Genomic DNA, 25,889 nt, shown 5'->3' with positions numbered 1-25,889 from the left:
TCCTGTATATCATCAACAGCAATAGAAACCTCAAGAATTTCATAAATATATGGAAATAACAACATACTTTTGAATAACCAATGGGTCACAGAGGAAATTAAAGAAGAAATCAGACAGTTTTGTTTTAAATGACAGTGTCAATACAAGATATTGGAATCTATGGGACACAAAGCAGTCATATGAGGGAAATTCATAACAGTGAAAACTCTTTTTTTTTGGTACTGGGGATTGAACTTGGGACCTTACGCTTGTGAGGCAGGCAGCAGAACTACTGAGCTAAATTCCCATCCCCTAGTGAATACTCTTATTAGAAAAACAGAGTGAGCTCAAATAAACAACCTGATACTGAACCTTAAGCTTCTAGAAAAAGAAGAGCAGGACAAACCCAAAACTCATACAAGGGAGGAAATTGTAAAGATCTGAGCAAAAATCAATGCAATGGAGACTAAGAGGATGATACAAAAAAATCAGAACAAAGAGTTGGTTCTTCAAAAGAATAAACAAAATTTACAAACCCTTAGCCAATCTTATCAAAACAAAGAAAGAAAAGACCTTTATCCATGCAATTAGGAATCAAAAGGGTGAAATTACAGCAAATCTAGCAAAAATCCAGAGGATCATCAATACCTACTTTTAGAACCTATATGCCAATAAGAAAGAAAACAGAAGAAATGGACAATTCCTAGATACATATGAATTACCAAAGTTGAATGAAGAAGACTTAGAAATTCTGAACAAATCAATATCAATCAATGAAATTGAAAATGTAATTAAAAACTTACCAATGAAGAAAAGCCCAAGCCCTGATGCTAAATGCTACAAGACATTTAGAGAAGAACTATTGCCACTACTGTTTAAAAAGTACTGTTTTAAATTTTAATGAAATTGAAAGGAAAGCAATACTCCCAAATGCATTGCTGCATCACCTTGATCCCCAAAGCAGAGGAAGACCCAACTGAAAAAGAAAACTTAGGCCAATTTCACTACTGAACATAGGTGGAAAAATTCTCATGCAGAAGATCATCAACAAATCATACACCCTGACCAAGTGGAATTCATCCCAGGGATGCAAGGATGGTTCAATGTAAGTAAATCAATAAATGTAATACACCATATTAACAGAGCCAAGGACAAGAAACATATGATCATCTCAATAGATGCAGAAAAAGTGTTTGACAAAATCCAACACCCATTTATGCTAAAAACCCTACAGAAAACTGGGATAGTCTCTGTCTCAATCTGATAAAAGACAACTATGTAAAACTAACAGCCAGTATTGTACTAAATGGTCAAAAACTGAAATCCTTCACACAAAAATCAGGAACACCACTCCTGTTCAATATAGTTTTGGAAACATTAGCCACAGCAATTAGACAAGAGAAGGAAATAAAAGGAATAAAAATAAAGATAGGAAATGAAGTTAAATTATTATTATTTGCAGATGACATGATACTCTATATAGAGGACCCCAAGAATCACACCAAAAGTCTTCTAGACTTAATAACCAAATTCAGTAAGGTAGTTGGATACAAGGTCAACACACAAAAATCAATAGCTTTCCTGTACACAAACAACAGACTCATTGAAAGAGGAACTGGAGAAACAACTCCCTTCATAATAGCATCCAAATAAATGAAATACCTAGGAATCAACCTAATGAAAGAAGTCAAAGACCTCTACTCTGAAACTACAGCACTCTGAAAAAAGACATTGAGGATGATATAAGAAAATGGAAAGACATCCCTTGCTCCTGGGTAAGAAGAACCAATATAGTGAAAATGGCCATACTTCCAAAACTGCTATATAGATTCAATGCAATCCCAATTTAAATTTCAACAGCATACATTACAGAACTTGAAAAAACAATAAAAAAAATTCATTTGGAACCAGGAGAGACCTAGAATAGCAAAATCAATTCTAGGCAACAAAGGCAACATAGGGGATATCATAATTCCCAACTTGAAACTATACTACAAAGCTACTGTGATAAAAACATCATGGTACTGGCAAAGAAACAGACCTGAGGATCAGTGGAACAGATTAAAAGATGCAGAACCAGTCCAGATACACTCAGCCACCTCATCTTCAACAAAGGAGCCAAACACCTTCACTGGAGGAAAGACAGCCTCTCTAATAAATGGGGCTGGAAAAACTTGGTTTCAACCTGCCAAAGATTAAAACTAGACCTATATCTCTCATCATATACTAAACTAAAATTGAAATGGATTAAAGATTTAAATATTAAATCAGAAACACTAAACTGGCTGGAAGAGAGGTTAGGTAGAACTGTTGAAGACATTGGGGTAGGGAGAGATTTCATGAACAAAACCTCAGTAGCACAGGAACTAGCACAAAGAATCAATAACTGGAATCTCTTCTTATTAAAAAAGCTTCTGCACAGCAAGAGAAACAACCAATAGTGAAGAGACAACCCACAATGTGGGAAAAAAATTTCACCAGCTGTTCCTCAGACAAAGGTCTACTACCTAGAATATATAAAGAACTTCCTCCCAAATTTGACCCCATCTAAAAATGGGCATCTGAGATAAGACATTTCTCAGATGAAGTAGAAATAGCAAATAAATATATGAAAAAATGTTCAACATCACTGGTCATTTGAGAGATGCAAATGAAAACAACACTGAGATTTCACCTCACCCCAGAAAGAATGGCTGCTATCAAGAAATCAACCAATAACATGCTGGTAGGGTTGTGGGGAGATAGGAACCCTTCTCCATTGTTGGTGGGAGTGCAGACTGGTGCAACCACTGTGGAAATCAGTATGGAGATACCTCCAAAAACTAGGATTAGAGGTCCAATTTGACCTAGCTATTTCCCTACTGGGTACCTTACCAAAAAAATTAAAAGAACCATGCCTCAGAGATATATGTGCACCTATGTTCATAGCAGCACAGTTTGTAATAGCTAACGTGGAAAAGCCCAATTGCTCATCAACTAGAGACTGGATAAAGAAAATGTGTCTTTTATTTTTTATAAAATGGACTACTGCTTAGCCATAAAGAATGAGAAATTAGAGACATTTATAACTAAATGGATGCACATTGAGGTGATACTCTTAAGTGAAATAAATAGAACAGACGTGTAAATACCCAGTAGTTTTTCTGGTTTGAGAAACTGAAAGCATAAATAAGGATCAAAAGGTATAAACAGATAATGTGAAATAGGAAGAAAAGGTCCAAAGGAGAAAGGGAAGTGGGATGGATTAGGGAAAGGAAAGAAGGGAATAGAATTAATGAGAAAGTGAAAAAATGGAAACAAAGACTTTGTAAATAGAGAGGGGTAGAGAGGGTAAAGGGAGGGCAGGGGAATGGGGAAAAATAAGAACCAAGATAGATTATATAAAGGTACAAATTTCCAATGATGAATGTCATTATATTGTATACCTAAAATGTATTGTTAAAATTAATTTAGAAAAAAAATGAGGAATGGGAAAAAAAAAATCCTTTCTTTCCAAGTAACCTGTTCTTTAAGAATTCTGCAAGATGAGTAAACATTTCAGAGAAATTTTAGCTTGATAGTGAGCAATGTCTTGCAGTATGAGTGGTACATGATGCCAAACATCACATCATCACAACTGAGCCAATCCCCTCTCTCACTGTGGGATTGTGAGTGACCATCTCCCAATAGCAAGAGCTCATGCGGGAGCACTTGTCTGTAGAGGGGGAGGAAAATAAGGTGGAGAAATCCCTCACTTTTGGTGAGATTAGGGAATGTACAAAATGTGGGAAACTGCAGTTTTGTAGAAAAGCAAGTGATGAATGTGTCTGACAACAATGCACTCTCACATTTGTGCAAAATCCTCAAAAGGAGACCAAAACAAGTGTCACCAGATAGCTTCCTTGTTAAAGTTGCATAAAAAGAAAAAGATTCCATTGAGCCAATAGACAGCAGTGATTCTACTGTGATGGTGAAAGTCGTCCTAAGAAAATCGGCCATGAAGGCTTTCAAAGATAAGTACAGATTAATTTGTTTATTTTTCTTTATATTTTGTATTTTCTTTACTATTTTGTACTATATTACAGTATTGTAATTAGTTTTATATGAATATTTTTGGGTTGTGGACCAAATCATCTGAGTTTCCATTATTTCTTGTGGGAAATTCACTTTGATATACAAAGTACTTTGGATTATAAGCATGTTTCCAGAAGAAATCATGCTTGCAAACCAAGATATATATAAATATATATATTTTTTTTCATGTGCATTGTGTAACTATAGATTCCCATACACATTTTTTGGGGGGTACTGGGGATTGAACTCAGGTACTTGCACTTGTGAGGCAGGTGGCAGAACCACTGAGGTAAATCCCAAGCCCTACCTACACACATATTACTGTGTTCAACAATTAGAAAATGCACATTCCTTTCAAACATTTGAAAACACACCACATTTACAAAACCTGAGGCCATAAAAGACCATAAAATAAGTCTCAATAAATTCAAAGAATTGATAACATCCAGGCCACATTTATAAGGCAACAAAATTAAAAGCCAGTAATAATGATATTTTTTTAATTCCTATGTGTTTGGAAATTAAAAACACTTCTAAAACACTCAGAAAAAATGAGGAAATAACAAATTTAGAAATTACAGATCTTACAACTAAACTGAAAGTGAAACACTACGCATCAGAACTTAATGAATGCTGGGAAAATAATACTTTGAGTTAGACCTACAGGCTTCTATGTTTATATTTAAAAGAAGAAATTCTGACAGTCATCTAGCTGAAGGAGTTGGGAAAAAATAGAGTATGTCCAAATAAAGTAGAAAAAAGATAATAAGGAAAAATTGATATTAATAAAACAGAAAAGCTATAAAGAGAGAATTTATAAAAAGTAGGTGGTTGAGAGAAGAGAGAGGTTCATAAACAAATGACATGGAACAAAACTACAGATCTGCCCAAAGGTAAAAGGAGTTTATGATCAATATCTTTTATCTATCCTAAATAGTTCTGTATCTGGTAAAGACGTTGCATGATAATTTACAAAATCCCTACCCTCAAAAATCACAAAACAAAAACAAAAATCTCTCAAATCCCTCAAATTTCATCAGCAGATTTTTACAGATGAGCACTTACCAAACTTTAAGGAAACAGAACCATCCAATTTTACGTAAATTCTTACAGATAGTAGAAAAAATATTCCTCACCAACTTAGTCTGAATTCCTAACATCGAGGTCTTGAGTTTTGAGGAGCCTAAAATGTATTCAATTTAGGGGAGGCCCTCTTGAGAAAAAGGATGCAAATTCACTTTTTCTGTGCTCAAGACTGATCTCAGTGTCTACCCCTGAACTACGTTCCCAGTCTAAAATATTTATACAGGAAATGTACTTTTACATATTTTTCTGGTGCTTGGGATGGGTCCCAGGGCCTTCTGCATGCCAGGCAAGTGCTCTATCATTGAGCTATATTCCCAGCCTCTGCAAAGATGTTTTCTTATTGACAAGTTAGACTTTTCCCAACTCATTATTAGAATGCTAAATATTTTTAGAATTGTTGTCTGAGTTTGGCAGTCCTCTCTAAGTTTCACCTATGAGCTATGAGGTTTGCCACCGATTTTCACAGACTGCTTCTGGGACTGTGTGTTCCGTACCTGTCTCTCCTCCACCAAGACTGGAGCTGAAGGGTACATTTGTAGCCGGGACACCTTTGTGGCGGGCAGAAGGGAAGCAGCACAGTCTCGTTGAGCAGGAACTCGGCAGTAGAGCTACGAACACAGCCCTCTAAGCCACCCCTCATCTGCCCCTTCAGACTGGCTCCCCAGATGCCTGTGGTCTCTGTACCGATTTACAGCAAGAGACAAAGTGCAACGGAAGGAAGTCGGAGTAGGAAAGAAAGTGAAAGCAAGGTAGAGTGGGAAAAGGCAGTTTTAAGTGGTTAACCTACACCCACACAAACATGTTGCCCCCCCCTGCCGACTTCGGAAAGAGCCCTTGTAAGAAAGAGAACCTGAAGATGTTTGAAGACAGTGCGGGGGAGGAAAATAAGGAGGATGTGAGTGGGAAATTGCTTTTGCGGGCATGGCTGCAAAAATCCTAAGTAAAATGTTAGTAACTGGAATACATTAGTCAGGAACAAAGAGAATACACTTTGTTCCTGTTAGGTCCAACCCAATAATAAAAGAATGGTTAACATCAGAAAAACCTGCAAGTGCCATTCGTCACATACACAGCCAAAATACTCATTTATAGATGCAGAAAAAGCATTTAATAAAATTCTACACCCATTCTCTAGCAAAAGCCATCATCAAAAGAGAAACAGTTTGATATGTCCTTATGTTGATTAAGGGCATTATCAAAAATCCCTACATGAAATGATATTTTTTTAAATGATGAAATATTGAACTTTTGAGACAAGGAATAAGACAATGGTGCCATCATCACAATGAGCACCAATTAAGCCCAGTGATTTACTCAAGGTGCTGGCAGAAAAAGAAGAAAGAGGTAGAAGAATTAGAAAAGAAATAAAATCACGACTGTTTGTAGATGATATGATTCTCTCTGTAAAAACTCAGTCTGTACAGACAATTAGAAATAATAAGCGTGTTTAGCAAGATGGTTGGATGAAAGAAATCAATGTAGGAAAATCAATTATGTTTCATAACAGCAACAGATAGGTTGGGAGTACCATTTACAATAGTAGTGAAAAAGTGTAAGATACCATAGACTGTATTTCATAAAAATATGCAAGACATACTTGGAGGAGATTAAAAAATTTACCAAAAGATATCTTTTAAAAGATATAAATAAATGTGGCAAGATATATTTATGGATAGGATAAATCAGGAGATAGATGTTCTCTGCAAATGAATCCATAGACACAGTGGATTCCAATCAAGATCCCAACAGGTCATCTTATTTTATTTATTTATTGTATTGGGATCTTGACAATTCAGTTATACAACATATGAAAGAGCAAGTATTGTGTTAGGAAAATAAGAGAAATAAGATGCCGGGGCATGTTGTGGTGGGACCAAGATCCACGGGGACACCGTAGATTCTGCAGAGAGAGAACAAGCACACTGAAAGAACAGAACCCGGGGCTGAGGCGCTGGCTTGTGGGGTTCCCATAAGCTGCCCAGGAGTTGAGGGAGCAAGGAGGGCCACCCACGTAAGTTTAATCCTCACACACACCCCAAGCTGGCTCCCAGTGGGGAGAGGCTTAAGTGTAAACGGTAAAGCACGGTGAAGCTTCAGGAGCAAAACCAGATTATGACTTCAGAATAGCAAAAGACTTCTTAAAAAAAAAAAAGTGCAAACCACTCTGAAAGACAAGCTAGTAAATATGACCGCATTAAAATCAGGAACTTCCATTACTCACAAGGGGCCATAAAGAGGATGAAAAGAAAAGCCACAACTAAGAGATGAGACCCACGACACACCTCTGTGGCGGAGGAGCAGTACGTATTTTGCGGAGAAAAGTCCTCCAATCTCCAAAAAGGGCAACCATACAACAGAGAAAGAGGCACAAGACAGGAAGTGGAATTTCACAGGAAGAGGAAGCCAGAAGACAGACACACAGACATGCATGCTCTTGGGCCCTGCGGATTAGGCCACAGTGAAGTGATATGTTGTGCTCGTTGGGTAAACCCAGTTAACCAATTCCAAAAAGAGCAAGTGCAGGTGAGGAGAGATGGGACCCTGGAGGGATCGTGAACTGGGATAACACCTTTGAAAAACAATTTTTGTAAATGAACTTCCTAGAAATTTGTGGCGTGAGGCCAGTGGTTTCCAAATGGTTTCTGTGACTCACAATCCGGAACAGTCCCCGCCTGGGGTGTGCTCGTGTGCACACTCACAGGTGCAAGCGTGCACAGGGGCGCACACAAGTATGAGGGAAGCAGAAGTCTCAGGAAAAATACTGGCTGTCGCTAGGAGCATTGATTCTCAGGTGTTCACTTCCATTTATGAAAAAAAAAATGTCTCTTGGGCTCTGGTAATGGGATTTCATGACTCATTAGCAGATTATGACTCAGATTTTGGCGACTTAGGCATGGGTACTTGGCAACAAGGACAAGAAGGTTCCTAATAGCCTGCCGATAACACCAAAAAACAGGACACGATAGGCACATCCATAGACAGAAAAACAAAAACCAGCAGGCAGCATCTTCACACCTTGGAATATTATCCAGCGGTGAAGAGTGGCTGAGCTGCAGGCACACCGAGAGCTGACTCACTTCTCAGACACCTAATAACAGGTGACAAAAGCAAGTCCAGAACAGGCGGTGCAGGAAGGTGTAACTGTTAGAGATGGCACTGTGTTGAGAGTGCCCACCCCTGGGAGAAAAGCCAGGCAAGCTAGGACATGCAACTCAGGGAGCTGTGCTTGTGGGCAGCGCCACGGTCCTTGGAGTGAGAGGCTCGCAGCGTCTTGGGCTGTCTTTAAAGCAGACTTTCTCATAATTATCAAGTATTATGTAATAAAAAAGTACATTTGATCAAGGCCCTTTCCCTTCTAAAGTCCCACAAAACTCTGCTTGTGGTGCTCTTGCTGCCCTGTGCCCTCCTCCGAGCCGCTGGTGTTTTGACCCCACCTTGGACACAGATGATTTTTGGGCCTTCAGGCTCATCCTCCTCTCCAAGAGCCAGCCCTTTAGGGTCTACTTGCCCGTGAGCTTGTCCCGAGGTGGGTCCCCCGGAGCCTGCGGTCACCTCTACTGCCTTCACAGAGGCTGTGGGTTCTGGTCACTGCCTTCCAGCACCGGCTGTCGTCCCTGCGGACCGGTGCACACTGCTCGGCGCCCCCTCCAGTGGCCTCCCTGTGCTGTGCTGGCGGCGCCCCCCCAGCTCGGAGGTCTACAGCCCTCACCCACCCCCACAAGGGACCGCTCCTCACACCAGCTGGGCCGCTGCCCTTGCTTCACTCCTCCCCAGTGCCAGCGTGACAGATGACAGAGTGGCAGACTGCTCAGCGGGTTCCTGTCGTGCTGGGGCTGAAGCATAGTCTGCTCTTATTTTTATGAGCGGAGGAGGGAAGGGGACATTTCTACCGGGTCCCAATTCCCTAGGGTTATTGAATGTATGTTGCTGTTCCGAAGCCTGAAAGAGACTTGTAATGGCCGCAATAGCCTGGGCTGAGCCTGGGGTGGTGGGAGAGACCTGAGGGGCTCACAGGTACTGCTGGGGGGTGGGGGTCCAGCCCCGGGCCCAGGAGCCTGGTCACATGTGGTGGGTGCTGCGGGGACACAGGCCTTCGTGCGTCCCACGCTGGAGCAGCCCCTGTGCTGGCACGGGAGTGCAGCTCACGCCTGATCCCCTGACTCTTGCCCCGGGTCTGGAGGAAGACAGGGATCTCTCAGGTCATCTCATGGGTGAGAAGATGCTGCCGTGGCCCTGTGTGTGGGACTCGGGGCTTCCCGGGGCGGGGCTCAGGGAAAGGACCAGGGCTGCTGGGCTGGGCCTGGGCAGTGCCGGGCGGCAAGGGGCAAACCTGGGTGGGTGGGAGCAGTTTGGACTTTCTTGGGGTCACCAGAAACCTGCAGAGGCTGGGCAGTGGAGAGCAGGGTGTGGGGGCAGCGGGACCCCCAGAAGCTACTTGGGGTCCTTGACGGTGGTAAGGAGGGTAGAGGAGGAAGACTCCAGGGAGCTCAGAGCCCTGGGCAGAAGGACTGTGGAGTGGGGGAGCTGGCGATGGCAGCTGCGGTTGGGGTGAGTTCGAGGTGCCTGGGCCACCTGGGGTGAAGGCAAAAGTGGGTGTGCGGGGCCGAATATGGAGTGGGCCTGGAGTCCACGAGCACTGCCCAGGAAGGAGGCTTCCTTGGGATCTCCAGAGAGGCCCCAGCCCCCTGCCCTGGAGTCTGGGCTGGTAGAATGGGAGAGCCACTCGGAGGGCCAAGGGCTGAGACTCTACTTAGTGCTCGCAGATGGGTGGCTTAAATGACAGAAATGCATTTGCTCACAGTTCTGGAAGCCTCAAGTGAGGTGAAGAAAGGTATGGGCAAGGTTGGCTCCTTCAGAGAGTTCCGGGCCTTTCTTGTGGCTTGTAGGAGGCTACCTTCCCTTTTCACAAGACTGTGTCCAACTGTGTACTTCTGATGACACACTGGGATTAGGGTGCAATCTGATGGCCTCATTTTAAGATAGATTTTTTTTTTGTACCAGGGATCGAACTCAGGACCTTGCACTTGAGAGGCAGGCATGGTGCCACTGAGCTAAATACCCGAGGGTTTGATGGCCTCATTTTAAGGTGATTACTTCTGTAATTCTGCCTCCAAACAAGGTGACATTGGTGGTCCTGGGAGGAGCACTTCAGCGTGTGATTGTGAATATGGGGCTACACAGTTCAGCCTCTGACATCCAGCCAAGGTGGGAGGCAGGACTTTATGGAGACTTTGTGGGCGGGGGCAACACGGGATTGAGCCCAAGGTCTTTGCTCTATCCCCAGCCCTTTTTAAAACTTTTTTGAGACAGTGCCTGCTAAGTTGCTAAGTTATCCAGGTGGGGCTTAAACTTTCTATCCTTCTGCCTTAGGCTCTCAGAATACAAGTCAGGGCTGTGTACCTGCTCAACAGTGTTTGTGCATACTATGGCGGTCCCATAGGATTGTATTTGGTGAAGTCGCAGCTGTCTTAGTTCGTATAAGTGCACGCTTGTGATGCTTGTACAATGACACAATTGCCTCAGAATGTTATCTGTGTTATAAAGCAATGATTCTTGTATTAAAAAAATAATCCAATGCGGGGAAGCAGGATACCCTTTTGGGCCCCTTCCCAGGCATTTTTCTTCCCTTCTCATCTGCAACCACTCATAATGGTTTATGTATATTTCCAGGCATTGTTTTTTTCTGAAGGAATATACATAATTACATGTGTTGGGAGGGTGTCTGTCAGGCTGTTTTTAAAATAAAATTTAAATCTTTGTTACGGTGAGAAACCTAGCTAATGAAAATTATGTTTCAAAATAGACTGAGGCATTCTTCGTGCAAAGTATGGTGTTCTGTGCCTCATTTGCAATGGAAAAGTCCCTTGCTTCAAAGAAAAAATACATTATTAAGAGGCCTTACAATACAAACCACATTTTCCAATTCAATAGCATACAAGGTCAGCCAAGCAAAGACAATGTAAACTCGCTTTAAAAGCAGCTTGTTCAATGATGAAATTCATTCAGGAGGCAGCATTACAATGAGACTTGTGGTGTGGGCTGGTTGTGGCTTTGCTGATATGTTAGCCTCCAAATTCAACCCCTTTGGCACCTGGAACCTATTGAAGGATGCATAACTGTGGTGTCAGATAGCACATTTCCTGATTAACAAGGATATGATTTCTTAAAAAAGGAAAAAAAGAATTTTGCTAATATCTTTGTTTTTTCTGAATTGGCCCTTACGCAACAAGAAATGCCATGTGCCCCTTGTCCTTGGAGCTCATGCTATGCTTGTCCTTCCTTACAGTGTTGTTTTCAGCGATGGCAACCATGCATGGGTACCTCTATCTTATGGTGACCTCCTTTCTTGGAATTAAGCTCCGTCAGTGTCCATCTAGGTGATCCATGGCCACCTTGGCTTCCAAGCCATCCAACTCCTCAATCCATTCAGTTAATTAGACACAACTTTGGCTGCTATGACAGAAGCCTACAACAGTGATCACTGCAGGAGGAGACAAGTGCATTTCTTTTGTAGGAAAGAGAAGGCCAGTTCCACATCTCTTCCCAGGCACCCTCTATTTTGTGGCTCTGCTCCATCCTTGGGTGTGACCTTTATCCATACAGTCTAGCAGGGCACAGAGTGTGTCTGTATCTCTCCTGGGGGAAGGGCTGCAGGGGCAGGTGTGTGTCCTCCAGTTAGCCTTGTCATGAGCCATACTAGCTGCAAGGGAAGCGGGAAAATACCATTTCTGGATGGCTACATCTCTATGCAAAGACAAGGCCTCTAGATCAACATGAGAGAAGGGGACACGGATACTGGGAGATGGCATCCCCACCCACTGCCCTGCACTGACCATGCCCATGGCAACACTTGTCTCAGAAATAATTTCCTCCTATAATCACCTTTACCCTCTGGTTTCTCAGGCTTTTCTGCCAATCTTCTCATGGCCACAACCTCTGAGACTTTGCTTCATAAAGACCAGTTATTTGATCCCCAAGAGCCTCTAAAGAAAAGTCCTTAAATGATTGGGGACCAGAATAGTCATGGGACAAGCTAAGAGGACTCCTAGTCTGCTTGCATTTCCTTCACCTTAGTGTCCCTTCCAAACGTGAGGGCTCTATCTGCTCTTGCTCTCTAGGTGACATACCCTCATACGCTCCAGCCCTGTCACCAAGACAATGGGGCCCGCACTCTGAGCATGAGACCATGGAGCTTAATACTGGAAGATTTATACCAACTACAGTGGGCACTTAGAAAAACAAAGACAAATTCCAAAGTGCTTTGGAGAGGCCCAAGATGAATTTTCTGCCTCCTTGAATCCTAGTCCATACTCCATAGCAGAAGTTCTTATCAGGTTCTTGAGCATCTTTCTCAAGAATGATCAATATATTTTATCATTGAAAAATGTAAAGAATTTTGTCTTTTTTGCTTTCCCTGAATTTGTAGAGATGGTTTCACAACAACCCATGCCCTTTCTGCTGCCGCAGGGCTCTAATATGCAGCTGTGTCAGAATAGATCGCCTAGCACCTGCTGGTGAGCATGGCTGTGATTCTGATATTTTGCTTCCCTGCCAGCACAAGGTGTGTCAGTGCCATCTTGCTCTGCCCCGGAATATCCCCAGGGGTCTGTTTTCACTTGCCATTCTGTCCCTGCTCTACCACAGAAATATCTGAGAACAAAACTTTGCTGGGACTGACAGATGAGTTCATTTTGTCTTTGCAGCACTGTTCTGGGATGGACAAGGGTTCTGCCTCTGTGTCACAGACAGGGAAGCCAAGGCCCCTGAACACCCACTCCTCAACCCGCAGGGCTTTCCTCACACCCACTTCTCATCATGACTAACCCATGACCCCAGGACATCCTGTCCTCTTTCCAGATGCACTTGTTCAGGCCTGGGATGTGTTCCTGGAAGGACCACAGACAATTTAAAGTCAAAGAATTTGCTGTGGAACTCGCCACCTGTCTGCATGGGGTACCTCTGTCTACTAGGCCAGCCACTGTCAATTCCCTGTCCACCAGTCAGGAAGTCCTGATAGTTCTTCCTTTTGTCAGTGTTGCTACCTGCCTGCTGCTCACTGTGCCCTTGCTCCTGCTCAGACTCAGCCTTTGGGTGTCACCACCGATCGTGGAGACTGGGCGGGGACCTTTGTGAGGGTTTGCAGTCAGCTGCTCATGGGCAGATAGCATGCACTTTAAAGATGCTCCTGTGAACCATTGTGAGGCTCAGAACTAAATGTCCCCAGTCTTTTTTGAAGCTTCTTGGGTTCTCCTCCCATGCTCCATCTGTGGAGGCAACCACAGGCTTGAAAGTTGGGTCTACCTTTCCCTTGACCGACTCTGGATGACTAAATAGCATCTAACGCATATCTTCAAAGTACATTTCTACATTTGTCTTTTTGTGCTACTGAGGATCGAACCCAAAGGTTCAGTGGTAGCACTGAGCCCCATCTAGCCTTTTCAATTTAATTTTGTGAGACAAGCTCTTGCTCAGTTGTCCAGCCTGGCCTTGAATTTATGCTTCTCCTGCCTCAGCCGCCTGGCTAGCTAGGTGTACACCCCTCTGCTTGGCTGTTTTTAAGCATCTCTGTGGTTGGCTGACCTGTGTTCCCTCCAAATTCAGTGCTGGAGCTCTAACTTCCAGTTCCTCCCAATGTGACTACATTTTGGAGACAGACCCTGAAGAGATGATAAATTTAAAATGAGGCTTGAGTGGCCCTGAATCAGTCTGACTGGTGTCCTTTAAAGAAGAGGGCATTTGGGTCCACAACGAGACCCTGAGCCCATTACACCCACAGAGGAGTGGCCGTGCAAGGGCAGAGCAAAAAGATAAACCAAGGGGAGGGGTCTGGGTGGAAACCAGCACGGCAGACACTTTGATCGCAGACACTGTGTCTCAGGACTGTGAGAGAATGAATCTCTGTTGCATTTATCTGGCCAGTGCGTGGTATTTGTTAGTTTAAATTGAGAACATCCCCCCAGAGCCTTGTACAACCACGGGTGAAGGTGGCTGAATCATGGGGGAGACACAGCTGAAGCGCTCTTGGAAAGTGGGGCCCATGAAAGGCAGGTCCCTGGGAGCACGACCTAGACTGGTGTTTCTCCCTCCCTGGCTCTTCCTTTCTCTCTCTGCTTCCTGATGTAAGCAGCTTTCCTCTGACAAGGGCCTTCTGCCACGGTTCCCATGTTTCAGCCAGCCAACCATGGACTGAAACTTCCGAAACCAAGAGACAAAATGAATCTTTCCTCCTCTAAGCTGCAGGAGCCAGGTATTGTGTCTCAGTGACAGGAATGTGATTAAGACACACACTATTAGTCATTTTCCTCTGGACTTGTTTCCCAATTCGTCTGTCCTCCCCCTACACCTGGAATCCAAACCTCACAAGGACCATGCCAGGTCCATTTAGTTCCCTATTCTGTCCCCCTGGGGATATAGAAAAGTACCTGGCATGCAGCAGGCACCCACTGAGTGCCCACTGAAGAGCTAAATATGCAAACAAAGAATGTTTCCACCACTGCATGCTTGTTCACTTAAGCTCTTCTAAATTAGAATTTGGAGAAACTAAAGAAAGAAGTTTATCTTTGTACTTAAATGGATAAAAAAAAAGAAAAGACCTTTCTAAGCAAATTATCTATGTAAACAGGGAATCTGTTTCACCCGCTTATTAATAAACTCCAGCTCTGGCTCTACATACTCTCGGAACTGCTCTGGCAATGAACATGCAAATTCCAAGCAATTCTGTGTGTTGGTTGAAGAAGCCTTAATGGGATTCTAGGGACTCAGGGTCCTGACTTCTCTTCCCTGGGCCCCTGTCAGCAGCAATAATGAATGTCCTGGATAGCGATGGACTTGGTTTTACATGTCATCTGGAGCTATGACCTTTTTCCTCCTTTCTGAAAATCAGGCTGCCCCTGATCAACATCAGAGGCAGAAATGCACGTCTCTGACTCTCCCCTGCACCAGCATTTAGTCCCTGGGAACCCGAGGTGGGGGATTAGTAGCAGAAGGCAGGTAGGTACTCAATCTGCAGGTTATTACCTTCTCTGAGACTTTGATGGTTGCCTAAAATTGACTGTCAGTGAGATGAAAATGCAAAGGTATTATAATACTGCAGAGGAAGCAACAAATCCCACACTGACTGTGGTAAGAATCTAGCCACTCTCACTCGCTGGCAAGCAGGTTTTCCTTTCAGTAACTGTGGGTTGCTGTTAAGGAAATCGGAACCCATCAGAATTTGGTTAAATCTGATGGGCCAAACAATAGACTTATATTTCCAGCTATCTAGAAACCACACCCAACCACCAAAAACACATGCTAAGACAACTCTAATTGTAGCTTTCAAAGAGCAGGTAATTTCGTTTCACTGTGGTCACTAGTAATTCCAAGCTAAATACACCCATGTCCTGCTCTGTATTTGTGCATACTTTTGGGAAAGAGTAGGGTTGGGTGTGAGCTATTGCATTTCTTCCTGTTTGCTGTAAATTTAATATTGAGGCCTAGTGAGGGCAGCTCAGTTAAAAAAGAAGAATAGCATACAGAGCTCTCAGAGTAGTTAGCAATGAGCGCTTAGGGCATGTCCACTATTTAGTCACCTTCTCAGGGAGCCTGGTCCCCAAATGGACATTATGAGCATATTGCTTAGATGCTTTGATTGCAAGCAACAGAGGCCAAATGTGATTCCTGTGGGGTAAAAAGGGTTCCTTGGAAGGGCATGGGTGCTCACTGCATCAACGGATGCTCTTGGAATCCAGTGGAAGAGAATTGCTCTGCAGTTTTCCATGGCCTGTGTAGGCATGAATGTGTTTAATTTCTGGCCACTCTGCTTAAGATTCAGGGTCCTGGAACAAGCATCCTACTGGTGTAGCTAGAGACTCAAATCCCAGGTGGAGGTGAGGCATCTTGCTGGACAGCCCCCCGCCCCAGACTAGAGGGAATGAGGGAAATTTTACTGTAGCTAAATAAAAGGGATTGGAGCTTAGGTAGGCAAAATCACTTGTCCACTTGTCTCAAACAGAGCAGGACTTGAGAAGGGTGGAGCAGGGATTCCTCAGGACAAAAGCTCTACTTTTAATGGGATCAACGAGTATCACAATGTATCTCCCTGGCTTTGGTGATGGAACCCAGCCTCCCTGGTTTCTCTGTAGTGGGCAGTGGGTGGGAGTGGACTGACCGTGCTTACAGACTGTTAGCACATCGGGAGCAGGGACTTCTGGGCTTCTTGGGTCCAGAATTTCACATGCTCTGGGTGGTTCCTGAGCAAGGGAAGCCACGAGGGTTCTGCCCTTCAAAGCACCCTAACCCAGCAGCAGCCACCTCTCAGGTGTTAAAAGTTCATAACAGCTGTACCTGTGTCGCAGAGAGCTAAAGAAATAATTTAACGTTCCTGCAGCCCTTAAGAAGAGTAGATGCCCAGTGGATGTTAGACAGCGCTGATATTTGTTGATGTCTTTATGAGTCAAGGGGTTCTTGTAGGCACAGAACACATCAGAGCAGGAAGGAAACATAGTGCCCACTAAAAAAATGGGCCTTAAGCAACCTGCCCGAGCACAAGCTGAATGCAGCCTGCTGGGTGCAGGAGCCCATGTTCTCCTTTTCTGGTCTCGGGGAGCGTAGTGCATAACAGGACAGGGGGTCGCTAGGTGCTTGGTGTTAATGAACACATATCATCCTATTTGATCCTTCAGCACACTGACCGCAGCTATCACCAGTCCCAACTCAGTGAGGAGACTCAGGCCCAGGAGGCCAATGGGAAGGGAACAAAGCCAGGGTGGGACCTGGTTCCATCTCCACGATGGGTTCACACACTAAATATATCGGCTGGCACCTCAGTGCTCAGGCAGTCATCCTGGTGGTCATAAGTTTTGCCCACTGGACCACTGGCTGCCCTCCAAGGTAGGAAGTCTGACATCTCTGGGACAAGTTTTCCCACGTGGCAGCTTCCCTCCAGTCCTTCTGCGTGCATCTTGTTTCCTTGGTGTGAGTTTCCTGCATTGGGGTCTTTTGGAGACAATCAGAAAATCCAAAGTGTACAAACACTTTGCACAAACACTCTGGAAAGCTGTTCTCATTTAAGGAACAACCACACCCAGCTGCCAGCCTGGGCTCTCAGCAACCCCTCGCACCAACTTCTGGAGAATCCCCCTAGCTCCACTCAGTTGCCATCAAGATGAAACTGATTTTAATAGCCTCCCCTCCCCTCTACATCGGGCTGTTGGTCTTCATTTTGCAGACTGACGCTGGCAGTGAACCACCATGTCTTGGAAATTTTATAAAGGGGCTCATTCTGGCTTAAAGCTTTCCTTAGCACAATTAACGTCCAATACATTGCACACATATTTTCTTCACGAGTAGCTTCTAACTGGTTTGCCATCCAGATGCTTTTGAAATCAAGGAATCAGCTGCATTTGCCTTGAGCTGGGTTTTTTGAGTTTAGAGATTATAGCCTTGGTCAGAAGATAAGAGAAACAGCTGGCCAAGATGACTCGCTTGGGACTTGCCAAGTGGCGAGACAGTTTCTGTGGCCAATTGTCTTTGTTTTCAATAATTAATACGATTACTCATCTCTACTTAGATTTAATTTTCCAACAAATATATTTAAGTTAATTTTCTTCCACATTTTTATTGTGGGATTTGAAATGGAGCCCCACATCAAGGCTAATTTACTATGGAACAGCCTGTGATTGTGTCCCGGTTAATCTGTCTCGAAAGATAATTTGCCACCACAGATACAAGCAGCACCGAAATTAGAAAAAAAAAGTACACATGTGTGCACACACACACGCACAGGCAGACACGCACACAAAAAGGCAGAAGAAGCTGTGGTTTCTTATTTTCCTCCTGAAACATAAGTTGTTGAATAAGGAGATTTTTTAAAGCCAGAAATTGCTGTGGAGAGTAGCAAATGTGGCAGCTGAATAAATGCCCCAAGACACATCTGGCATTCCGGGACTGGACAGAGGCAGGTTCGCTGCAGTGGGTAACTGCACGTACCCTGGCCTCACTCCTTCATCCACTGCAAGGACATTGTCAAAAACAGAGAACACTGTCAAATACAGGCCGAGGGAGAATAAATGGAGAAAATCAACCTCCAGATTAGAAACCACCTAGGTTGTGTTGTTTTTCTTGAGGCCCCACTGTGCCCTTGATTTCCTGATTGTTCAGAACAAGAATAACAAAGTCCATCCAATCCAGTGATTTGGAGAAAAGATTCATGTGAAAAGCTCTCAGTTGAGGTTGATCTGTCCATACGAATGGTTCTCATCTGGGGGCAGTGGTGCCCAAGGGACGTCTGGCAAGGTCTGGAAATATTTTTGGTTCTTAAGGCTGGGAGGGGCTCCACTGGCTTGCGGCAGGAAGGGGCCACTGATGCAGCTGAACGGCCCGCCATGCCCGGCCCCCACCCCTCCAGAAAGAATCTGGTTCCAAATACAAATGGTGCTATGGTTGAGAAGCCCTGATGTGTGTGTGTGTGTGTGTGTGTGTGTGTGTGTGTGTGCGCACTCAATCTGAATTTCCTTGTCAGGGCAGCTGGTGTGTCATTCATTCTACCCAAAGTTTCTGGAGCCTGGACTCGAGGTTCAGGCAGCCTCAGCTCAGGTACCCAAGATTACATAAACGCAGACAGATTAGCTGGGTCCTATTTCCTTTCACTACAGCAAAAGGAGCCTGAGATCTGGAGATGCAGCCGGTAGGACAAAGGACTTGAGAGAAGCACCCTGTAGATAATGGTGCCCAGCTTAGGACTGGCAGCTGTTGACAGTGGCCAGCATGGAATCCTTGCCTTTCTTTTCTGGCCTCCGCACCTGAACTAACAGGGAGTGGGCTCCCGGTTCTCCCCCTGGACACCCTTGGTGTCTCTCCTAGAGAATCTGTCTGGCTTGTTTGGTGAAAGGCACCAAGGAGTGAAGTCGCAGACTCCCCGAGAGCAAGCCCAATGCTAAACTCCACACGATTTTTATTGGCATGACAAGAAGCCCAGGGCCTGCCAAGGACAACAGCCCTGTGCTGTGACGGAGACGGTGGTTTTGGGGGCAGTGTGTCCTACTGCTCTGGACTGCCTCAACTCCCTTAGCCAGAAGGGCTCGGGGAGCTGGAGGGACAGAGGCTGGCACAAGGTCTCCCTCTCTTCCCCATCTGGACGTCCGGCACCGGATCTTACTTCCTGGGAAGCTAGAAGAGCTGCTAGGCCTATTTTTGCCAAGATGGGGAATCTGTGGCAAGGGAAAACTGCGTGACCTCTCACTTTCAGCCGAGCAGGGAACGCGGCCCTTGATGAATGTACCTTTCGAATGGATGCATCTGCAACTCTTCAAACTGCAAGCACATGCTCCCTTCACCCTCCTTTAGACCCCTTTCAACTTTTCTCAAAACATTTTGCATAGACATTTGGTGCTGGGAAGAAAAGGCTGTGGTTGAACAGCCCTGGTACCGGGCCACACTGTGCTCCGCGTCTATGAAAGGGGGTGGCCGTGGACATGGGCAGCGCGACCACTGCAGGACCTCACAGCCTGTGGCCTTGGCTGCCTTCAGCCAGACACTGGCTCAGTGCCACGCAGCAGGGAAGGGCTCCCCTGCGTGTCTTCATGTGATCCCTGTAACACTCCTAGGAGCTTCAGTGCTCTAGTGAGCCCATTCAACAGGTAAAAAAATTAAGACGGAGAGAGTGGACGGACACCCACATGGGCTAATATGAAGCTGGTCAGCACTTTGGAGCCCAGGATTCCAGGGCCCTTCAGGACGTGAAGGCGCTTGGGGTCTGCATACTTTGACGACTGTGGTTACTACTGTAATTTCTGCCAGTGGTGGCTGAGCCCCCGTGATGGCATACTGAAGTCAGCTGCCCTTTGTAGCGACTACCAAGAGCCCCTGGGAGGCCGTCAGCACTGGAGAAGTCTCTGTTTCCTTTACCAGGGCCTCCTGGGTTCCCCCGGACTCCTCTCAGGCCTCCTGAGCACCAACCTAAAAGGAGCAGCACTATTCCCCCTCCCGGCCCCCAATCCTGCCCCAGGAAACAGCCCTAAGCATCTACAGGCCTCAGATTCAGAGCGTCTCAGATTCGGCAGCCCTGGCCAGGGTGACCTGGGCTCGTCCCTTGTGGTTCTGGGATACTCTTGCATTGTTTGGAGGCATCAGCACTCCGGGGGTCCAATCCGAGATGCTGCTCCCAGTACCCGGCCCGTGCTCGGTGACCCGGCTCCTTGCTCAGGGCCCAGGAGGGTCCCGTGGCGCCGCAGCTGCCAACCCGGTGAGGCTGGAGAAAGGGCCGCGGCACGGTCCAGCAGTCCCGGCCTCGGGCGGTACCTACCTCCCAGCAGCAGCAGCAGCAGCATGGCAGTGGGCCCCCGTCGGGGCAGGGGCCGGGAGATGACGCGCGGCCCGCAGGCTCCCGCGGAGAGGTTCGAGGGCCCCGCGCCTCTGGCGCTCACCTTGCCCGGCCTTGGAGCGGGGAGCAGCGCACTCATAGGTCCGACGCCGGAGGAGGTGGAGACAGAGGCGAGCGCTCACCCGGGCCGAGCAGCCCCCAGGCCCTGGTCTCCCCAGTCCTCTGTCCTCTCGCCAAGCCACCCAGCGCCCTGGCCAGGCCGCCCCGGGTCGGGACAGGGCGTGGGGCAGGGGAAGCGCCTCTAACCCCGCCGGGTGCGGAGCCCCGAAGTTTCTCTCCAGGCCTTCCTGATACTCCTGGAAAAGTCGCGCCAACCTGCCGCCCCGCAGGCCCAGGAGCACAGTGAAAGGGGCCAGCCGAGCGCCCCAGAAGCCAGCAGCCCTCTTTGTAATTAGCTGTCCCCAGCTCCGCCGCGCCAGGCAAAGCGTGCAGCGGGCTTCCTCCCCCACCCCAACTCCTCCTCCTGCCACCACCCCCGATTCTCCTCAGGGTGAGTCAGCCTAGGGTGGCAGGCAGCTGCCAGGGGGAGGACGAGCCAGATCCCCCCACGGCACCGGGCCTCCCTAGTTTGGCAGGCAACCCCCGAAAGGTGTGGGCACCTGGCAAGGAAAGCCGTGGCAGGTTACCGGATTTACGACTGAAGAGAGAATCACTTGTATGGGAAATGCAAATCTGGGTCGTTCCTCCACCATGGACCATCCGGGTACTTGGAAGGGGCGACAGGGGTCGCTGGGACCCGAGATGTGTGGGCGCCAAGGCCCCTTCCCTTGTGTTGCCACGAACTGAAAGAGGGAAAGGAAAAGATGGGAAAAGGGGGAGAAAGAAAAAGCGGGTGGGTAAGGAGAGGAGAAAGAAGACCGCTGGGGAAAAGGAGCAAGAAAAGAAACAGAAAAGGACAGAGGGAGTGAAAGGGACAGAGGGAGAGGGAGAGGGAGAGAGATGAAAGGGAGAGAGGAGAGAGCCTGTCTTTTGGGGCCCTGTCTGAGCAGGCAGCCTGCCCTTCCACAGGCGTCACGGCCCTGCCTGTGGCACTTTTGTGGGCTGTTTTCCCAGAGGGACTAGGGGAGCCCACCTCTCCTTTTGATTTCTCACCAGAGACTTAGGTGAGGCCCCCGGGAGTCACTCAAGTTCTTCACCTCCGACCCAGCTAGGGTCCCCTGGACGCCCTTGCTTTCTTCCGTGCAGGAAGCAGCGGGGCACAGCATGATCCTACACAAAGGGAAGTGTGAGGAAGATGACCAGTCTCCTTCCTGACAATGATGGCTTTTCCCTGGTTTCTGCTGCTCATTACCGTGAGCAGCATGGGGCTTAAGGTGGCCTTGATGAAACTGAGCTCACCAGGAGGGTTCCCTGCAGACAGTGGTGACAGCCGCATGCTAAGTTGGTATGCAAGGGACAACTGTTAGGGGCCGGAGGACAGCTCCTCAGGGTGGTTGTTTGTAATTGCATAATTGTGATTATTTGTGGCAATTATGTGGCTTTATACATGCAAAATTTATAATGACAGTTTAAAAAATGACACATCATTCTGGTCCTAGCAGTTGGAGACTGCCCCCTCTAGGCTTTCTGACTGTGGGCATTTCCAAGTCCGGGTGAAGATGGGGGGGTCAAGCATTAATGGCTTGTTGTGGGAAGGGGGTGCTACACCGATGTCCCAGGTGGGATCATAATTCAGTGCTTTCAGGACTGACTGCTTCTGTTACAAGCAGGAGCTTCCGCACAAAGTGTGGGGCACCTGTGCTGATAGTTGTGTAGGTTTATTTATAAGAAAGAGGAATCGTGATGCTTTTGGAGAAGTTGGTGCAAACCAGGTGCTGAGTCCTTTATACCCAAGCAACCCAGTGAAAAGTAGGAGTTAGTGTTAGCCCTGTGTTACGGAATGGTGAAGTAGGTCCCAAGACTGGGGACGACTGCTCCAATGTGGCCCCGCTGGAAGGCAGAAGAGCTCCGAGGCCCCTCTTGTCAATACTGTTGTGTCTCCGTGGCGGGTTCCATCTCACGGCGTGGTCCGCTTTGCTCCAGGGCTGGAGAGCAGCAGTGGAAATACCCATGCCTCAGCAGCCTTACTTGGCAGAGCTTGAGAGAGTTGGGAAGCCTGAGTCCGTGGTGTCCTCCAGGTCTTGGCTAAGCCCCACAGGGACACAGAGCTCAGGACAGTGGGTGAAGCGAGAAGGGACGCCGCAGTGAGTGGTCTAGCACTCTGCACTGCACGGCTAAGAAGACAGAAGCCCAGGGCAGCTGAGCCACCTACACCTATCTGTGCAGAGGAAGATGAACCTCATCCAGAAAAGTTCAAACAAACAAACAAACAAAGAAAATGGACAACAAATGGTGTATAAACAGGAACTCTCCTTGAGTTACCAGGAGATCAAATGAGAACAGAAGAAGGAAATGAAGCTAAGACTCATTTATTGGCTTAAAAAATATCTTTAATCACACCCAAAAACAAAAAAGAGAAAGAAATAAAGAAGAAAGTGATATTGCCCAGACCTCGCCTTGAGTTAGAGGCATGGTGATAGGCACTGGGCTGCGGACCTCTTTCTTATACACAGAACAATCACAGGAACGGATTTGATATGGCAGCCACTGTAAGGTAGTCTGTGCTGGTGGAGAGTCACGCCTGAAAGGCATTACCGCGTTCGGGGCTCCAGAGCTGGGTTTTCTGCACTGTTAACTTGCACATCCCCAGGTGGTCAGAGTTGCCCACGATTTAGGCTGGACATGGGAGTCTTGCTGAGGACAGGAGTGAGGGACAGCTACAAGCCAGCTGTCCATGAGAGGGAGAGAGGAGGCCAGCCTTCCTGTTCTGTGTGTTCCCATCCTTCCCCCAAAGCTGAAGTCCAGGGTCGGAGGATGGGAAAGCATTGCAGGTCAGGCCCTTTCTCCTTCCCCGGCCTCTTCAAACATCTACCTCCCCACCCTCATCCCTATTAAAAACACTGAAGGAGATAAGATCACCCTCCAAAATCTTGCTATAAAATGGTCTGTTTCCTCTGCTTCTTATCAGGGGTGTCTGATCAAAGAAATGGTGCTGGGCCTGGTTATCTAATAACCAAATAAACATCAGACTGGCCTCCTGGGCTGTTTGAAGTAGGGGCCAGGCCGGAGGAGGATCCAACCTTTTCAGACCCTGAAACTCCCTGGAGAGAAGTTGAAGGTCACGTAGCTGGTGGTCAGTGGAGCCTGGACAGGAACCTAGTCTGTGGTTGGAAGTCTGGCTCCTCATTCTGGATCCTGATTGCCTTCTTGTCTTTCTCCTGTTGGGTGTCATATTGAGACAATTCCTTGGCCTCCTGGGGACTCTCTACAGTGGCTCCTGTACCAGTCTCAGTCTTTGTTCTAAGCAGCTCTTGTGCATATGGGGAGAGAATAGCATCATAGGGCTGAACCCAGAACCTGGCACATAGTGGACATGTTATGAATGAGTGGATGGATTGCTGGGTGAGTGGACGAATGAATGGACAAATGGATGGATGGGTACATGGATAGATGAGTAAGTGTGTAAGTAGATGAATGGATGGAGGGTAAGTGGATGAATGAATGGAAAGATGGGTAGATGGGTGAATGAATGGAGGATGGGCAGGTGGATGGGTGGATGGGAAGAAGGGTAGGTATATGAATAATGGACGAATGGGTGAATAGGTGCCTAAACGGATGGATAGATGGATGGGTAAATAGATGGATAGATAGGTGGATGGACAGATGGATAGATGGGTGAATGGGTAGGCAGATGGACAGATATTGACTAGCAATGGAGTTGTCACAATTGTTCTGGGTGGTATCCAAGCTGAATGGTTTGATTTTATCCTCACATTCACTAACTTATTAGTAATAATTCTTTAATAAACTCCTTAACTCATCACTGGATTGCCAACTGCCGACCTGTAGAGACACATCTTAGTTCGTGTTGTAAGGATCTCTTTCTACAGAGGTAGGCTGGGCTTTCCCCACATTAGTAGGCATAGGGCCAACTCGATGGGAAGGTGCTTACACCTTGCACAGGGAAGAGCAAGCACTTGTTGTCATCAGCCTTGTCTGCATGAGGTTTCTAGTCCCCGGCCTAGCCTGGTCCTCTCACTGACGCCAAGGCTTTGTTTGTTAGGTGAGTGGGTGAGCAGTGGGGTAGGGCACCCATAACCTCATCCACACTTCACAACTTGTCCCCTCTGTCCATTGGGAGAGTGGAAGGTGGTATCCCCCTGTGTGTGGGATTGACAGGTCGGAGCTATTTAGGCATAGCAGGGCTTGCAGAGAGCCTTTAGAAGAAAGGGGTGGCTCAGGCTTTCTTCACCCTAGCAGCAAAAACATCAGTATGAGAAAGCCTTTGTTGGTGGTAGGGTGGAGTGGCAGCCCTGTCTGGGGTCAGGAAGTCTGGGGCATCTAGTAGAGTTCCTGTCTTGGCACTGTTACTCATACGGTACATGCTTGGGCACCCTCTATGAGCCTGGTATCCTTTATGTAACATTTAAGAATCCTCTGAGGGTTTGGGGGTGAATCCAGCAAGACGAAGCGAGGAAGGACGTCAGAATAGCTTTTTGGTGAGACATTGCCCTCACTTCACAGTGCTTGTGGCTGAGTGACTCCCAGGTGTGCAAGATCCTTGCTGGGCTCGGCCCTGCAGGGTGTGGGGCTTGGGGGGCTTTCTGGAGAGCAACAGCTCAGTTCCAAATGGTGCCATGGGGTCATCCCAGGTCAGGAGGACAGGGAAAGGAGGCAGAGGCCTGTCCTGAGTGCCTCCTGTGCAAGACCAGTCTTAGAGCCATTACTGTGCCCTACCTGCAAGCGTCTGTCAGACATGAGGACTGTAGAGCGAGTCTCGGTTGTTGGAGCAACACTGTAGAGAGATCTACAAAGCGTGGTGCCTCGTGAGAGAAGTGCCTAGTGGAAAGACCCATTTATGTAAACTCGGAGCACAAAGTGCACCCTACGTGCTGTGCGTGCATGTGTGCGTGCATGGGTGTGTGTGCCTGTGTGGCGATACCTCAGACCAAGTCAAGTGGATCAGGTGGATGGCTTTTGGAAGCAAGAGAAAGGAAGTGGACAAGAAGATGGGAAGACCAAAAGAAAAAGGCATAAGACAAGTGGGAGTTGTAACACAGGCAAAAGCTCAGGAAGATCACTGGGACTCTGCATCTTCCCAAGTAGGATACGCAAGAAGAGAAGGCAACCTCGGACTCCTTTTTCCTGACCTGGGGAAGGGCGGGAGGAATGAGGGTGTGTGCCAAACTGTGCCAGCTGTCACCAGAGTCCCTGCTCCTGATCTTTCCTTTGGTGGGACTCTGCCAAGAGCACAGGGCATGGGCAGGACCTGTCTTCTTCACCTGTGTGTATTTGGAAGTGTGGCTTTGCAGGGTGCACCTCTCCCCCTGGCAGCCGAGTGCCAGGAAAGGGAAAATCTATTGAGCCGAAT

At 46.9% G+C, this 25,889-nt stretch overlaps 1 protein-coding gene across 1 annotated transcript in view; it reads right to left on the bottom strand.

Moving 5' to 3' along the window:
• Nucleotides 1-20,875, bottom strand: part of Apcdd1l (APC down-regulated 1 like) — a 48,998-nt gene extending 28,123 nt beyond the window's left edge. The window contains 1 exon segment of the mRNA XM_010628773.1: nt 20,402-20,875. Coding sequence (XP_010627075.1) covers nt 20,402-20,558 — 157 coding nt within the window. The 5' untranslated portion in view covers nt 20,559-20,875.
• Between the last annotated feature and the right edge of the window lie 5,014 nt (nt 20,876-25,889).

The sequence above is a fragment of the Fukomys damarensis genome, unplaced genomic scaffold (assembly GCF_012274545.1).
Source record: "Fukomys damarensis isolate Sample0158 unplaced genomic scaffold, DMR_v1.0_HiC HiC_scaffold_22, whole genome shotgun sequence".
Classification (NCBI taxonomy): Eukaryota; Metazoa; Chordata; class Mammalia; order Rodentia; family Bathyergidae; genus Fukomys; species Fukomys damarensis.
The sequence above is the reverse complement of the archived record's forward strand: the minus strand, read 5'-3'. Positions and strand labels throughout refer to the sequence as shown.